This window comes from Dermacentor andersoni, chromosome 7, assembly GCF_023375885.2.
Source record: "Dermacentor andersoni chromosome 7, qqDerAnde1_hic_scaffold, whole genome shotgun sequence".
Classification (NCBI taxonomy): Eukaryota; Metazoa; Arthropoda; class Arachnida; order Ixodida; family Ixodidae; genus Dermacentor; species Dermacentor andersoni.
The window spans coordinates 76,704,523-76,721,167 of NC_092820.1; the positions used below are offsets into that span (position 1 = coordinate 76,704,523).

At 46.7% G+C, this 16,645-nt stretch overlaps 1 protein-coding gene across 4 annotated transcripts in view; it reads left to right on the plus strand.

Annotated features, from left to right (window-relative positions):
• Positions 1–14,389, plus strand: part of LOC126534278 (muscarinic acetylcholine receptor DM1-like) — a 402,808-nt gene extending 388,419 nt beyond the window's left edge. For 3 of the 4 annotated variants that reach the window (XM_055072780.2, XM_055072782.2, XM_055072781.2), the window contains one exon: positions 1,926–14,389. In XM_055072780.2, the coding sequence (XP_054928755.1) occupies positions 1,926–2,456 (531 nt within the window). In that variant the 3' untranslated portion in view covers positions 2,457–14,389. The remainder of the gene's footprint in view (positions 1–1,925) is intronic. The other variant, XR_008613263.2, reaches the window with a different exon arrangement.
• Positions 14,390–16,645: the final 2,256 nt, after the last annotated feature.

Below are 16,645 nucleotides of genomic sequence, written 5' to 3' on the forward strand. Positions count from 1 at the left end.
AACATTCAAGCTGACGTGTCACCGAAATGTGCACACCCGAATGATACTTGAGCTAAGGTGAAGCAAAATTAAACAAAGGTTTATTTGCGGATTAAACAATATTCGTCCTTTTTACTGCGTCAATTTTGATGTCATGGCCTGTTGCGCCTGCTGCTTCTCAAGGCTCGATAAATGGAGAAATTGTGGACGAAGTGCCCAGTCATAAATTATGCAATTATTACCTAGTTTATTAGTACCTGCAGATGCCACCCAAGGAGGCATTACCATAACTATAAGCAGTAAATACCAAAATGCTAATTACACCAAACAAAACAAAAATACTAGTCGCTTCCCTCGTATTTGCTTAACGTCACCCTTATTTTAATAATTCATTTCTATTTCACTTATATGCAAATACCTTACACGTACTCAGGAAGGCATTAACAAAGGGAGTATCTTTGGCTATATCAGAATAAAAGAAGCGCATTTCAACTGAGCAAAAATAGAAAAAGTATCAACGTATGAAACAATCATTATTCGCATCACGCAATAGCACGTAACCTCAATACAGTCAATACAAATATGTACAAGTGAAATTAAAAGTAAGCACAGAAAGAAAGTAAGCTCCGGAAGATACAAAGAATTAGCTCATTACAACAAACTACAAAACACTGCATTACAATACGCCGCAGAGTTGACGCATGAATGAGAAAAAATGTCCATGTGATTTTCTGAATCACTCTAACGCATAATGCAAAAAAAGAAAGAGAGAGAGGAAGCCGGCAGCAATTGGTGCCCTCTACGGTAAGCTGCAAGCTTATAGACAATGAATGGGGTGGGAGCGCACAAACCATTTGCTTAGAAAACTGGAATAATTAACGTACAATAGGTACGGAATTCTAATAAATGAATGGATAATCATATGGAGATCTACAGAGTATAAAAAAGGCACAAATGAACTAGAAGGTTGAAATTACAAGGTGTTCGAGGCAGAGCACGACGCTGATCTGAAAAATTGCTCAGGATACAGCCAGTGAAATTCTTGCGCAATACGTGAAAAGAGACACAATGAGCTCTAGGAGATCTCGCGCAGTCTCCCTTCTATGGATGTCTCCATGTCATCCAAATGGATGGATGGATGGATGGATGGATGGATGGATGGATGGATGGATGGATGGATGGATGGATGGATGGACGGACGGACGGACGGACGGACGGACGGACGGACGGACGGACGGACGGATGGACGGATGGACGGATGGATGGTTGGATGGATGGATGGATGGATGGATGGATGGATGTTATGAGCGTCCCCTTTGGAACGGGGCGGTGGGTTGCGCCACCAAGCTCTTGCTACTATGCTGCCTAATATCCTAAATATTGATGCCTAATATCCCTCGGTTAACAGCGCCATCTCGTGGAAGACAGGCTCACGCACTACATTACACCTGTTTTCATAGGGAGCGTCGAATGGGACGGCCGAAGCGAAACCTCAAGAGCGCGCAATCTCTAACGCCATTGTTGAGATACAAACACTACGTTTAGTGGGGGCGTCATGCTTTTTTTTCGGCGTTGTACGGATCGGATCTCAGGATCGTAAGCCGAATGTGTTGGCTCTTGTCAGCCTACTCAAGCTAACTGTGATCTTCCGACCTTCCCGATTGTCACGGACAGGGCATGCCGAGTTTTAAGTTGATGGCTCGTCTCTGACGCCCAACAGCTGAAGAGTCCACGTAGAGCGGGGGCAATGTGCTCCCATTGGTGCGTCCACCCACATTAGCAAACAAGTGTTTGAAATGCTTCCTCTTGCCGACAGAAAGCTGGGCTTGTTGGTAAGGAAAGGTTCGTGTTCGTGTTGGTTCGTGTCGTCCACTTCTCTTCTATTGTGTCCTGTCTGCACGCCTCACCTTTCTTGCATAGTGAATCCTCTTGCCGCCGTCTTGCAGGCTTCCATCAAGATGATCCTCGAAGAGGACGCCGAGAAGCACGAGGCCGGCAGCGGGACGGCGTCTTCCGGCGCGGCCGCGGCGTTCGCCAGGACGTCGTCCGAGGACTCGTCAGCGGCCATGCGTACCGGGGACTCCGGCCTGGAGACCATCCGGATACCGCTCAACACCAAACTTGTGCACCGCCAGGTGGTCGCCAAGCAGCGGGCGGCCCCCAAAAAGAAGCGCAAGCAACAGGAGCGCAAGCAGGAGAAAAAAGCCGCCAAGACGCTGAGCGCCATCCTGCTGGCCTTCATCGTCACCTGGACTCCCTACAACGTGCTGGTGCTCATCAAGACCGTCTCGTCGTGCGACGACTGCATCCCGACGGGCCTGTGGAACTTCGTCTACTACCTGTGCTACATCAACAGCACGGTGAACCCGTTGTGCTACGCGCTGTGCAACGCGAACTTCCGCCGGACCTACATGCGCATCCTGTCGTGCAAGTGGCACAACAAGCAGCGGTCCATGAATCGCGGCTACTTCACCTGAAGCGGAGGACCCCGATCTCTGGCGCTCTCTGGCTCTCTTCCGAAGACCACGGCTTTATCGCCTCGGCAGAATGCGGCCTTCTGCCTCTTTCTCTTTGTCGCAAACCTTGAGCTGTACCGAAGCTCCAGCGGAGTCGAGTTCGTAAGGGTTCTGCATTCGCGATCTCGGTTACGCCTTTCGCGACGCCTGTGGAAGTTACGCACAACCCTTGCTATCTCAGGAGTGGTGCAGATTGTTACGCTTAGTGTTTGCAGTAGCAGCGAGAGTTGAAGAACTTTGAACGAGTCGAACACATCCCGGGCCGAGAACACAAGAAAGCTGCAGGGATGAATCTTTGCGTAAGTGGCTTCAGCGATCTCGTGAGAGTGCACTTACGTGTCCGATGTAACGCTGGGCGATTGCTAGCACCTTCCTGTACAGCATTCTGCTAGTTTCTATGGCGGAAACAGTGACTGATACGTGGGTCGATGACCCCGCTTTGGCGTCTCGACAATGGTCGCCAGGACTAGGTTGATGATTTCTTTGCGAACTGTCTGCAGTAAGTTCGAGTGCTCCCGGTAGAACAGGGTCAGCAGTTGGGTTGAATAAATGTCAAATGGCCAGACATACCCGAGCGTAGTAACATAATTTCCACTTCTGCAAGTCACACGCGCGTCTTGATTGCGGTATCTTTGTTGTGCCAAAATAATTCCACTGTCCTTTAAAATACTTCCTTAAGAAAGTTTTCTTTTAATTTTGTAAAGAACGAGTGACTCACAGCTGTAGATGTGGAAAATTACTGACTTGCTTTGCGTTGTAACTTGGCAAGTTGTAAAGCACATACACTCACCGAAGTTTCCCTAGCAGCTTGCGATAGTGCCAAAGTTTGCTGAAGCTGGTATTGGCTGCTTCGCGACTCCGGTGCTACAAGAAGGCAGTCAAAATAGTGACATCAAGGTAAAGACTTGGCTAAACACTCTGAGATTTAATGACGAATAGTCATTTGCGGATAATGGAGGATAAATATATTCATCAAAGTACGTACGCACATAATAAATGCTATAGAAAAGTGTGACAGCAGTTGCTTGCATTGCATAGATACCCATCCCCTAACCCATTTATAAGTCAGGTGATGCGAAGCCGCAGCGTTTGTCCTTAACCGCAGATGGCAACACGCGTTGCAAGGTATCATTTCCAAGCGCATTCGGGCTTAGCAATGCGGGAGTACTGAAGCGAACCCTCTGTTTCGCCGGTTTGACCGGGAGCATCTGAGGTCACTGTGAGTCGCCCTTACGGGGTCATTCACTGTGTGACCACGTCACTTCGTGCTCTTTTATAAGACGAAGGCTTCCCTTCGTGTTTTCTTACGATCAAAGACATCGTTATTGCCGCGAGGACACTTCCGAACACCAGCAAGATCAAAGGAGCGATTAAAAGTTTTTATTACGAAGGCAATTAGCCAGTGGAACACGTCGCATCGGTAACACGTTTCTGAGTCTTCACACTCGCCGATACACGCTGATTTCGTTGTATGTATATATATCGTATATGGGAGTCGTGAAACCGTGGCTCCTCACTGCGCAGAGTCTCGTTAGATTGTAATAATAGGTCCACGTGGTGCGCCATCCGATAAGGTGTACTTAGGCTCATGTGTGTTTACATTTGAGACGCAAATTGCGTACCTATTTGCTTGCGGTTCAATTGCCGAACATACCCGTCTGTTTTGAGCCTCTTTTTTTTCCTTGCTGTGGAATTGCCGGAACTCCCGAACTCGGCACTGTTGTGACAGCCGTTATGAGGACCCAGGGAATCGCCTGGTGCGTCTGGTTGTGGGCGTCGGGCGGCGATCGCGGAGTGGAACCAGTGGGACGATCGGATCACTCTCAGCATGCCATCTAGTCCTGAAAGCATGGCGTGGTTAGCGGGTTTTGTTTCTTACGGCATGCGGCGCTTTAGAGCGGAAAACGTAGCCGTCGTGGCTTTTCTTTTTTTTCGTAAATGATGAGCGCTATAGGGGCGAGTGCACCCGTGAGTGGTTTTGTCACGGCCCAGAACACACGAAACCCTTTCGATGCTCCAAGCCACCGTACACTCGCAATTGGTACAGAAACGATTAACCCACAAGATCGTAATCAGAGACGCAACTACGCTGATGATTTCGTGATGTGCTGCAGCCGTCATTGGTTGCTGTTTGTTTTTTTACCGTTATTTTGCCGCAGTTGACTGAGGGTACAGCACAAGGCGGCTCTACACTTTACGTTCCTTCATTTTACCTATTGTAGCGTCGTTGTGGCAGCTCATAGGAGACTAGTCAGCTTATTTCATTCCCCGTGAGGTGTTTCATTCAGCTGTGGGCCAAACAATTTCATTAACTTTATCCGAAAGGTTTGTGGCGTTGAAGTTCTGCCTCGCGGCGCGTTGTAACGCAGTAAGGCCGAACCACGTCTTGAGCTTGGACAGCAAGCCCCGTCGCTTAAGCTGAAACGCCGTCTTACCGATGAAATGCGTTCTACTCCGCAGCCGCCGTGAAATTCAGGCGTCGCACCTTGCGTATTGCTTTATGATGTACATATATATGAACATAGTCAATGTGCAATTTCTTACATCACCGTGAATGAACCCGGGGTACATTTTAGTTTCTTGTTACTCTCTTTGAACTTGTCACAGCGCGGTTAGATGCCGCAGTACATTCTCGGCTCAGGTTTCCTTTTTTTATAGTGTGATACACGTCCGGAGCTTGTAACGCCTTGTCCAGAGCCCGTAGGAAGAATACGTGTGTATCGGTGTGTGTACCAAATCTGTCGCCCCCGCACGCGTCATGTGCTCTCATTCTCACCTCTTTTCTTTCCGAGTGACACACTTGTGGTAACCACACGCACCCCAGTTCCGCACAGTCATTCTTCCGACAGCGATCACCGCTTGCAACATTCGCCTTGCAGACTCGGCCTCCTGGCATGTCCGGCTACTGGCGTTGCAGAAGCCTGCAAACATCTTACGTGCTTGGTACCGAACACTCATCAGCATGCGATACCGTTGCATCCAAGGTACGACAACCCTGTACAGTGGTTGAGAGGTTTGGTTATTGAATTTGCAAAGCGTCGAATGGACGGAATGCGTAACGAGAAGTATGCAATATGGACGCTGGGCCGTCGATCTCCGGAGCCGGCAGTGCGTTATTCGCGTTTTCTGTCGCGTACTTCTTGCTATGTTGCTCTGGTCATCTTCTGATGAGCAACGTTATATTAAAGGAACGACTATTTTCTCCGAGCCTCCGCGAGCAAACCGCGGGAAAGAGACCAAGGCAACGTTAAGAACAATTTAAACTTTTGATAAGTGATAAGAGATGTTCGTTGCGCAAGTGAGTTGGGAGGAATAAAGAGTGAGGTACACAGGGCAGAAGCCACGACTATTCTTCCTTCTTCCTCATGCACTTTCACTACGAGCGTCTTCTCAGGCAAAGACAAGCTCCTTCTCGACGGGTGCTATTAGACCTGGCTTGATGATTCATTAAAATGAAAAAGCAGCAGTGGGGTTGTGCTGTCAAGGCAGCGGTTTGAATACCACATTGAGTGAACGTGCGCTGTAATTGAGGGGAAGAAGTTAACTGGGGCAGCGCGTTGGGTGCCCTCACGTGCACAACAGCGTCGACGAGTTGCTTAATGTATCAAGATGTCGGAAAATGAAGAAAATGCGGTAACGCACGGCAGATGATCAGACGACTTAATGAGCTTTAGAAATCACGGAGGGACGTCATGTTACCGGGGACGGAGCCAATAGGAGACGTATACAAGACGAATAGAAGACCTCTATTGTAGCCGAAGAGCTTTAGCTGTGCCACATCCAGTTATCTCATTTTCCTGTGGCTTAGGAAACGTCCTTCGGCGAAGAATAAGCTTCATCCGGTCTGCAGTCATATTACAGCTACGAGCTAGTCCAACATGGAACACGATTTTAGGTATCGCCTCAGTAGGTGTCGGACGGCCAGGAGGTCAGGAGCATACGACGAATGACGCATTTCAGATAAGCACGCAACAGATTTGCACAGACACAGATAGACACGAAGCCACGACGTCACGCGCACCACAAGACGACCTCACTCTGTTTCCTGGAACAATGACGCAAAACCTTGCCGCTGGCAGATGTCGACTAGCACTTCACACATAGCCAGCGCCACCTCAGTGCGGAAGGCCTGTGCCATTTCTCTCACGGCATTCATTGTTTCGCCACGAGAGTGCATCTTAAGGGTCGAGAATATATGTAAAGATTCGTATTTATGCTATGCACAAACGCAGAAATTTTAAACACCAGTGGAAGGGTAGCCCCAAAGCACAGCTGAATCGCGAAATCACGGTCCGATTCTCCTTTCTCGCGTATCCCTGTGGTAATCCTAGCGGCCAGAAAACGGGGGTGGTGGTTACGCATAATGGCACGCATCAGTCAGTCACTGTATCTGGGGACCTTCTTCTGAGAGGCTCGTTCTGGGCATTGCCAGACAGTGACATATATGCGAATTAGGACTGCCGTGAATTCTGAGCATCCTCAGTGTCAGTGAGTGTGAGTGAGTTCCCTTTGGAGCAGTGTAAGGAAAGCTACAAGTTGAGTCGTCACTCATAAAACGTACCTGCTAACGACGTCACTCTCCTAGAGAGAGTCGCCCGAACGGCAACCAGAATTCTTAGGCCACTGTAATTAATTCCTTCTCTCTCGGTGCATTTCCTTGGGAGCTGCACGAAAGATAAGCCACAGGCCTAGCGTGCAATACTAAAACCATCGTTCTAATGGCGACCAGCTCTCCTAAACAGTCCCGAGAATCGTAAGTGCAGTGCTCAGGCCTTCTGTCACTCGCAGGCGGCGTTCTTTACAAAGCACAAACAAAAGCGCCATCGTATTGGCGTGGCGTGGTGGCAGGCAGGTGTGGCGAGCACACAACCAGAACAACAGAGCATCGAGAATGTGCAAATTACGTGTAAATTTATGCCTCCCCCCCCACCCCTTCGAAGCTTTCCTGCTGTAACTATAACTTTCGATTTATATCATCGCTCAGACCTCGCGTTTTATTTCTTCACATTTTTTCCTTTGATATAGCTGCACGAGCCTGACTGTGTCACTAGACTCGGGCATCATTTGCCACCATGAGCACGTTTGTAAATTTGGTGAAATCAATGTTGCTTCTAAGAAGGAGCTTCCATTTCACTTTGTATAGACAAAGCCAGCGTCGTTTCCATGCCACCCACCGCTTGAAATGAAGAAAATGTTCTTGCAGCTGTACCTAATTATTTCTGACAGCCGTTCAAGCAAATAAACAAATCTATCTTTTCGTTAACATTGACTAAAGTTCATAAACTACAGCCATCAAAAATGACAGGGAAGCCAAATACCACACGCCATTTACGGACTCGGAGTTTGCATCCGTAGCTGTAAGATTATGTTTCGCATACCGAGGCAAAATGTGAAAGCTGATTCAGTAAACACGTCTTAGGTAAAATGACTGTTTCGTAACTGGTTCAAGGAATTATCATTGCTATAGAGTGTTTTACCTTTAAAGTGTCCCCTCGTTCTTAATTTGAGTTATTTCGAAATGGGATTTTTTCCCTAAGGAAATTTTTGTATCTATGGTGGCAACGTGATGAGGCCTCTTGAAGTTAGCGCACTGTTTCCCGATTTCCCGATTTGATGCTTTGTTGTGTAGTATGCTTTACACCGAATGTCCACTACGCCTCTTCTTGCGTTTAGACCGTAGCCGCGAGCGATGTCCTTTAGGGTCAGTGCTGTGCTTATTTATTTATTGATAAAAAGGAGGTATCCACGACACAGTGTAACAGAGCGTTCCGCATGACTCTTTAGCAGCTGTATAGTCGTACCATGGGTATAAGCGAGTACAGTGTTTTGTCTCTAATCCAAATCACCTCTGCGCGCCATGGGGCCGTGGTCTCGGTGATTAAACACTCAACTCAAGCAGATCACATGTGAGTGTGTCTTTTTTAAACTGTCTCTCTGTACCTGATTGTGTAGCAAATTTACTATATATATATAAATATATATATAATTGTCGAGCCACTTCGATGACGCATGCGCACACAAGATTGTGTGTGCCCCTTATTGTGCGAGCAGATGTACAAGGGGAAGTTCGCACATTGATATACCTGTTTGCGCGCTCTGTTAGCCACTGTATGTGTTATTACATATGCACCTTCGCGAGGAACCCGTTGTTTGAGAGTCTCTCTGTGTGATTTAAGGGAAATGAGGGGAAATGCTTGACAGGGTGCAGCGAATCAAGGTGCGTACACTCTGCTACACGACTGCCTTTCCTATAGCAAAGTTGAGGAGTCGCGCTAAACCTCTGTGAAGTTTGGCCTGGAAGTACGCGGGACATAGCGCTGCGATAGCCAATGATGCGGTGTTTCGATTCTGTTGCCCTAAAAGGGAGAGACCTTGTGAGTTCTAGATTGCAGCTGGCGATCTATAGTGGCACGTGGCAGCCGCTGTCGAAGAGATGCCAGCTTTGTTTGATCCGGCCTTGATTATTTTTCTTTTGGAAACATGCTGTTTATGAGCGTTATTTATTCCACAGATTAGAATTAGAGCCTAAGAAGAGCTTAACCTGTGCAGAATGCTTATTCTGCTGTGAACTATTATTAGCATTATTTATTTTCAGAGCCATAAGCCTGTAGTGAGCGTTCGAATTGCTCAGTATTGCACCCGCCGAATCAAACAGTTTTGTTGTGATCGAAGCTATTGGAATGATTGGTTACGCCTACCCTTTCAACTTATTGGCTATGGCGCTGTGTAGGTGAACGCAAATTGCCGGGTTCAATTCTCGACTGCTGTAGCAGCATGTCGACGAGTGCCGAATTCGAAACCTTTCGTTTACACAGATTTGTATGCTGTTTATTCTATTCCATATTGGCAGAATTCTGAATCCTGCATTGTGGAGGCCTAGGTAGCCTCGATAAGGTTTTGATAGTTAGAACCACAAATATATATGCTGCACAAACAACCGTTTATGTGTGACTCAACTTGACTTAGAAGCGGCCATCGTGAAAGAAGCGCATCTTTACTTTTTGGGGGGATTCGATCCGCCGACAACACCGCGGATGGCAGCGTTCCCAGAGGATGTGCGTGGAAGTAGGGTTTCCACAGTTTCTTCATTGCTACCTTGATCTACTGCATCATGTCAGGATGCCTGACCTCGTTGAGCGCAACGTGATGTTCTTTCGCTTTGTCGTTGTCTTGTCCAGCAAACGTTTTCTTTCCATACTTCTACTGTACCGCGTTTATGAGTGAATGCTGCGCTGAGTAGCTTTATTGCGGGAAACGAGGGAAGTCATGCTTTAAAGTCGCCTTTCGTAAGTTCGACTGCTTGGCCGTGGCCTCGACGCTCCCTTATCCTTGCTGCTTGACTTTCTGAGTGCAGGGAAGGTGTTCGAGGTGCATTTGGACGGGCTCAGTTGGCACTCAATGCGTCAGTATGCGATTGGCTGTTTCATCCTTCCACGGGATCGTAGCTTGGACTCTCAAAGAAAAAAAAATCGGTCGCATGAAAGTAGAGTTTCATCCCTGTGAGGCAAATAATATCGCTCAGCAAGATAAACTTTTGCTCAGAATGAGGCTCTCTTATTTGGGGAATTCGGGGTAGTATGTCCCGTTATGGACTAAGGTTTTCCTATGAGACGTTCTGTATATGCTCACGGGCATGCGCCTGGCCGTAGGAATGACCTAACGGAAATCTAGTAAATAGTTCCCTCTGGAGCATATAAATTTCAGCTGTTGTTTTTCTGCCGTCTTTTTTTTTTCTCGAATCGAAATTTCTTAGAGCCGCGACTGTTTTAGTCTCTGCAACTGCTATTCACTCAACATTTGATCGAGTAATTGCTGTTGCCAGAATGAAGAAACAGCTGTCTGAAAAAATTTAGTGCTCCAGATTTAGAGCTAGCCGTAATATCATCGGGCACGCGCGCTCTCCGCTTTTCCGCCGCGCTTCGTTGCGATAATTCGCTGACGTCGGCACAGTAGTGCTGAACACAAAACAGAGCAAAGAGAAATTTACGCAGCACTACGGCTGACAGAAAAATGAAAAGTTCGCGGCTGTTTGAAGAGGATCAAATAAGTCGTCATCTCCGACGAGCTTCCTCCCGACACTCAGGCGGAAATTGGACTCGGAAATATGGAACAGACGCAAAGAGAGGGCGCCATATTTATCTTCGTTGTGTCGCTTTCTTTTCTGTTTCCTGATGTGACTCGTCTTACTTATCAAGTGGTCGCACTATTATCCTCGGCGGATGACTTTCTGCCACTAAGAAGTCTTTTTTTTTTTTCGATGACTTTTTTTGTCTGCGTTCCCTATTTCTGTTTCTTGTCCATGATTGTTTATTAACTCTCGTACGCATCTATGTGAGTTAATATTCTAAGAAGAAAAAAGAAGAGAATCAATCTGTCTTCCGACCAGCGTAATCTTATTTATATTCATGCATTTGTCGATCGATTTCCCGCTCGAGCAGAAGATTACCAGGGAAAGGATTACCACTTTGGGACATCTAAATGGCAATAATATCAGGAAAATTACCTAAAAGCAAAGAAATTCTATTTTGTGTGTGGATGCAGATTTTTGGTAGGAGTTTCCGAACTTTTTTTTTTAACTAACACTCATGACGCCGTTATCGGGGCATTTCGTTTCTTCGCACTCCACAATCTAGAGTGTCCTTATTATAAATATTTTGTGTCACGTGACTACTCCGTCTTGTCGCGTCAAGACCTGACAGCAATGTTTCAGAGGCGCTGGTTAGCTATGGTCTCGTAAAATGCTACGCCATCAGAACAGATCTGCGGTACGAGAATGTCAAACAGTCTGAGCCCATTTCCTATCGAAGGGGAGCGCTTTAACGTATGACTTCGTCTCTAGATTCGTCTCGTACGTCTTTGTGTGACTTAGTGGAGATGCGCGAGTGTTGAAGATAAGTATGTCTGAGCTTGCAGTGTCAAAAAAAAAAAGAGATAAAAACTGTGACCACAGTGAGCACATGCGTTTGCATCAGAGACTGATACTGTCAGAGCCGTCGATCTGAAAGTTGGTGCGAATTCGGAGCTCGAACGAACTCTGCAAAGTCTCATCAGAGAGTGCATCTTGTTCGGCACCCTGCATTACCCCATTATTTCTTGTTTTATCTCGCACTCCAGTCGACCTCTATGATATATATTTTCTGCGTTGAATACCGCAGTTTTACCTTAGGATGAAAAAAAAAATGCCGTGAACATACTGTGTTATCCCGCTCAAAATCCAGGCACTATTCAATAGACCTGCTCCTCTTCGCATCAGATTTTGGACGCAAAAAGAACTTTCTGCTATATACAACATGGGGCCAAGTGCCACCATCTGCGCGTATTCCACTTTAGCGAGAGCGAGGGATAACTAAGTCAAGGTGCACGGTATTTTTAAAACTTGGTGTGTGTCTTTGTAAATGTGCAACTGCGGTTCTTTCAGGAACTTGAAGCGTGAGCTCAAGCCACACTTCAGAAGGCGACCATGCCCAAAGCGATAAAAAAAACAATGTGTAGATCCATGCCAGTCATCTCGTTGTGATTACCCTTTTTTTCGCATGCCTCGCAATTTGCTAACCCCCTTTGGATCTCTTAGTCACCACTTCGAAAGGTGCAGCATGAAAAAGACCGCTAGTGAGCAAGTGCTTGATTATTCGACAGGCAGCAATGTACCCAAGCAATGCATCCATTCGCGCACTATCTCTGTTCTCATAGGGTACTACAGCTTGTCTCCAGTTTAACGAGGCATAAGCTGTGTCAGGTGAAGCTGCCCTCGGCGAACATAAGCGCGCTGCTCAAAGCCTGCGAGCTTAGAAATTAGGGCCCTCTGTGCTCACTCGACCACGCATTCTGGAGTTTCTACCGCTTCAATCCAATCACCCCTTCCAGGATTTTTGTGACGGCTGGTAGGCGTCCTTCTATTTTTACTTTTTGGGCACAAAAATGATCTAAACGAAACTTCTTGGTCACCTTTCAGGAACTGTTGGAAAATATTTAACTGGGTCACATTGTTTCCAGCGGTCACTCTTCCTGAAAATACATCAAGTTCTACAACTCGGTGGAAAATTTTGTTTTCGCTAGCGCCCCCCCCCCCCCCCCTTTCTTTTTCCGCAATTGGCCGCCTAACTTTAAAAGCTCGAGGGTCTTCTCGGCCTGCCACAGGAAAAATAGCTGTATACTTTTCATTATATTTACGATTGTGAATTCGATTGATTGAATTTGTGGATAAATCAAAGTTTCGTTTTTACTTATATGAAACCATACTCGATAGTCCCAGTGGCGAATAGCAAGCCATCACTGCATTCATCAAACGCTACGTGCTAATGAGGCCCAATGATATTCTCGGAGCCAGAAAGCGTTTGCACCAAAATGCACGACGGGAAGCCACTTTAGCACAATCAGCAGCTCTTTATCATTGAGACTTTCCTGCGGCCTGTCGAGAACCAGTGACTGCACAGAAAATATATACGTGCCATGCCCCTCCTTCGTGCTATCTCGCTATATTCTGTGAATAGCACTAACCCACTCTTTAAATGCGATGTCTGACAATAGGCATGCGCTAATTTTACCTCTGTGTTACGGTTGTCATCGGAAATATCCTGGGTGTTTGATGATTTTACATTCTTAACACCCTTATCTGTGGCGCTAGCGATAAAACTACCTGCGAGTGCCACCTGATGGCTCCAGGGTTTCGGACAAGCGTCACGAGTGATCTCATTAAGTGCGCTAGCATTATCTTCAAGAGTTGCATGAGAGTCCTATCCGCTGCGCCACTTTAGTCGAATTCATTTTCATTACGTGACCGATATCTTCATCACACGCAAATTTTCTAGTATTGTGCAAACGTATGCATGGTGGCTTAGACGTAAGATACTGATGCCGAGCTGTGCTTTTGCTATTCTATGCACATGGTCAATCTTGTTCGTTGCTGTCCTCAATTCGACGAGGTTGAGCTGACTCTCGTCACGATCACTTGTGTTACGCGCCCAAATAGTGAACGTTCAACGGAACTAATACTGGACCATTCAGATGTCCTTCCTACAGATGTCGCGGTGACCTTGCTGTCTTTCTCCGTGGAACCACTTGTATCTGGTAACTTGTGTCTGTAATCACCTTTAGCTTCAGTCCCACTTGACCCGACCTCACTCGCATGCAGAAATGGTGGCTGGAAAGAAAGGCGCAACAAGTGATGTGCTTTGACGGTGCGATTGCAATGTACAGAGCGAGTGCGGTGCTAAAGATGGGTGCGGCGTAAGGTGCATTGTTTTCCTTGAGTAGCGCAATGCATGAAACGTGGATGCGTATGTTTTCGTTTCTGAGTAGACGTGTGCTTGAATGTGTCGCGTGGTAGCGAACGTGAACAAAAAAAAAGTGGCAGCGCGTGTTACCTAGTCTGTTGTCGTTGATGTTGTTGTTGGTACTGTTGCAGTGCTCTTCCGCAATTCTTTCGTATGGCCCTAGATAAGCCAGTAGCACCGCAGTGTCGCGACACCTGCCGGCACCGCGAGTAAGTGGTGGATGTCTACGTGTTCGCGCATGTGGCCATTTGCCTCCCTGTTGAGACCCAATTGCGCAGCTATGCCAAAACGATGACGCCAATGCCGGCGGGCAAGTTTTTTGCTTGCGCGCATGTGTGCGAGCATCAATGTGAGTGTGTGTGCCTGGTGTGCTGTTCCTTTGACCCCGTTTGACGCCACCCTGTCCGCTCTCTCAGCCGACTGCTGCCACCAGGTGTCGTTGCGCTGTTCTTCTTCAACACCACCAGTGCGTTTGTCAATAGTGAGCCGTGTGTACTTTCGCCCGTGGTCATTCAGTGTTTCTCTTCGTTTTCCTTTTCCGCGTACCGGGCCACGCGTGGAAAAAAAAAATGAAAGCGTACTGCTATATTCCGGTTGAACAATAAAACGACAGCGTCCGTCTTTTTTCTTGTCGTTTCGTCGCCGTACCTTCGGAAGTCGGGGCTGTCTGTGTGGACTACCCGGACGGCCGCGGAAAAAGTGCATTTCTAGGAACTTACACTTTCTGCAGAAAACGCTGCGTGGTTGCGTAGCCACTTCATGGGCATCCAAATAACTCCAAATCCAAAGAGTAGGGGCGTTTTCTCAACTCTGTTATAGTGACTGGTGCGGTTGAAGCTAGACCCGTCACCAGAAGCGTCGGAACCCGAGATGGACAAATAAATATGAGGAGGTTTAAAAATTTCACCTCCCATTGAAGCCCATGACACACCATGTTTTCCTTTTACGTGACCTCAAAATTAACAAAGAGACAGAAGGGGACACTTCTTTTATCATTCTTTTTGAGTAATGAATAACATACCGAACACAAGATTTGTATTTCAGCGGTGCAGGGGTTGAGCCGCTCTACAGGCGTCTCAGTGATAACAAAAACCCCTTTGCAAATAAAGAAAAAAAGAGAAAAAGGAAATACAAAAGAAAGAAAGAAAGAAACAAACAAAGAGAAAATTCTTGGCAATGTCTGGCCTCGTGCTTACAAATTGTATTTCTCTCATAGCAAGAATAACCAAATGAAAAAGGAGCGACATTTCGTTGCCTTTGGATGGACACCTGTCGTATTACACCTGAGTGTGGGCAAGGCGATGCCTTCGTACGACACGTGATTACAGCTAGCCCATTAAGACATCTTCAACCTAATTAACTATGCAAGTTGCTCCTTAGTTAATGCTGTCTTGACCAACTGAGGTCAATGTTAATTTTGCACAGGCAGAAAGTTACACATATCATATTGACCGCAAATAAAGACCGGGACAGTGGAAGAGAACACAAAAACAACCCGGGCGGTAACTTTAACTGGTTTATTTACGGCGACCCGTGGACATATATGGACAAATAGAACATGCACAGAACGCAGCAAACAAGAACACTCATCAGCCTGGCGGGGCAACCAATTATCAAAAGAATCTATCTCCGATTGAAACAACCTAATGGAAGTATCACTCACACAGTCTTGGCCTTTCTTTTTTATATGATGTGCCTCCATCAGTTCGCGTGTATTATGGTCCTGGCTTCTCGCCAGAATCTTTATCTCCTTAAAAAGTGGTGCACAGGGGCAGGCATTGCAATGCGAAGGCAAGTGCGCCAATTCATCTTTCCTTAACTTTTGTTCATGCTCTCTGGCTCGATCATTCAGACACCGTCTTATCTGCCCTATGTAGGACTTCCCACACACCAGGGGGATTTCGTACACAACTCCTTCTCTGCATTTCGCATACGGCTTGGTATGGTTCTTGCCACAGCCTTGCCTTCCTTTAGGATCACGGGAGGTGCGAGGGCAGGGCCGTGCCAGCTTAAAATGAGCTGAAAAGACAATGACCTGCCTGCCACCTTCCTTAGGTTGTGAGTGACCCTGATAATATACGGTACCACTTCAGGTCTAACGGCCAGAGTAGTCGTCCTCACCCTTGTTTGCTCCTAGATCATTTTACCTTCTGCAGTAGGGTTTCCACCGCTGGCGTTACCACCGAGTCAGGGTACCCTGCCGTCTTAAGACGGGATGCCGCTCGTGTCGTATTTGTGTTCACGTGCGCTGTCCGCGTCCTTAATTGTGGTCAATACGATATGCAGTAAAAACCAACTAAGTCAAACTGAAGTTCTTCTGTAGAAAGCTATAGATTATTCGCTATGGTCTGTTTCGACATTTTTCAAATACCTACTCACGTAATATACTAATAGCCATCTTGTAAAATTAATATGAACATGCACTGTGAAAAGCTACTACTCACATCAATTAAAATATACTCAATTAATGCAATCAGGTGGGTAGGAAGGGAGACAATATGGGAGACAATATGGGATTTTCCCCTAGAGCAATAGCGTTAATGACATTCGTAGCGTAATCGTGACTGACCCAAGACAGGTAATTTCGTCTCGGTAGGTGAGGCCTTCGTCCAGTATTGGATATAACATAGCCTAGTGATGATGATGACACGGAGAACAAACGTAATCTTGGAATGAGATAAAAAACAAAATACGGAAGATGTGTTTGGCGACAGCAAACTGCAACTTATCGCATTGTGCCGCAATATGTGGACCCTTTGCGTTCTAGATGTGGGAGCAGTGCGTTCATGACCCCAGACAACGTCCGGTCAGCCATTTTCGAGACTCCAGTTAGCAAAAGAAAAAAGAAGTATTTCGTAGCATAGTATGTTGTAGGAA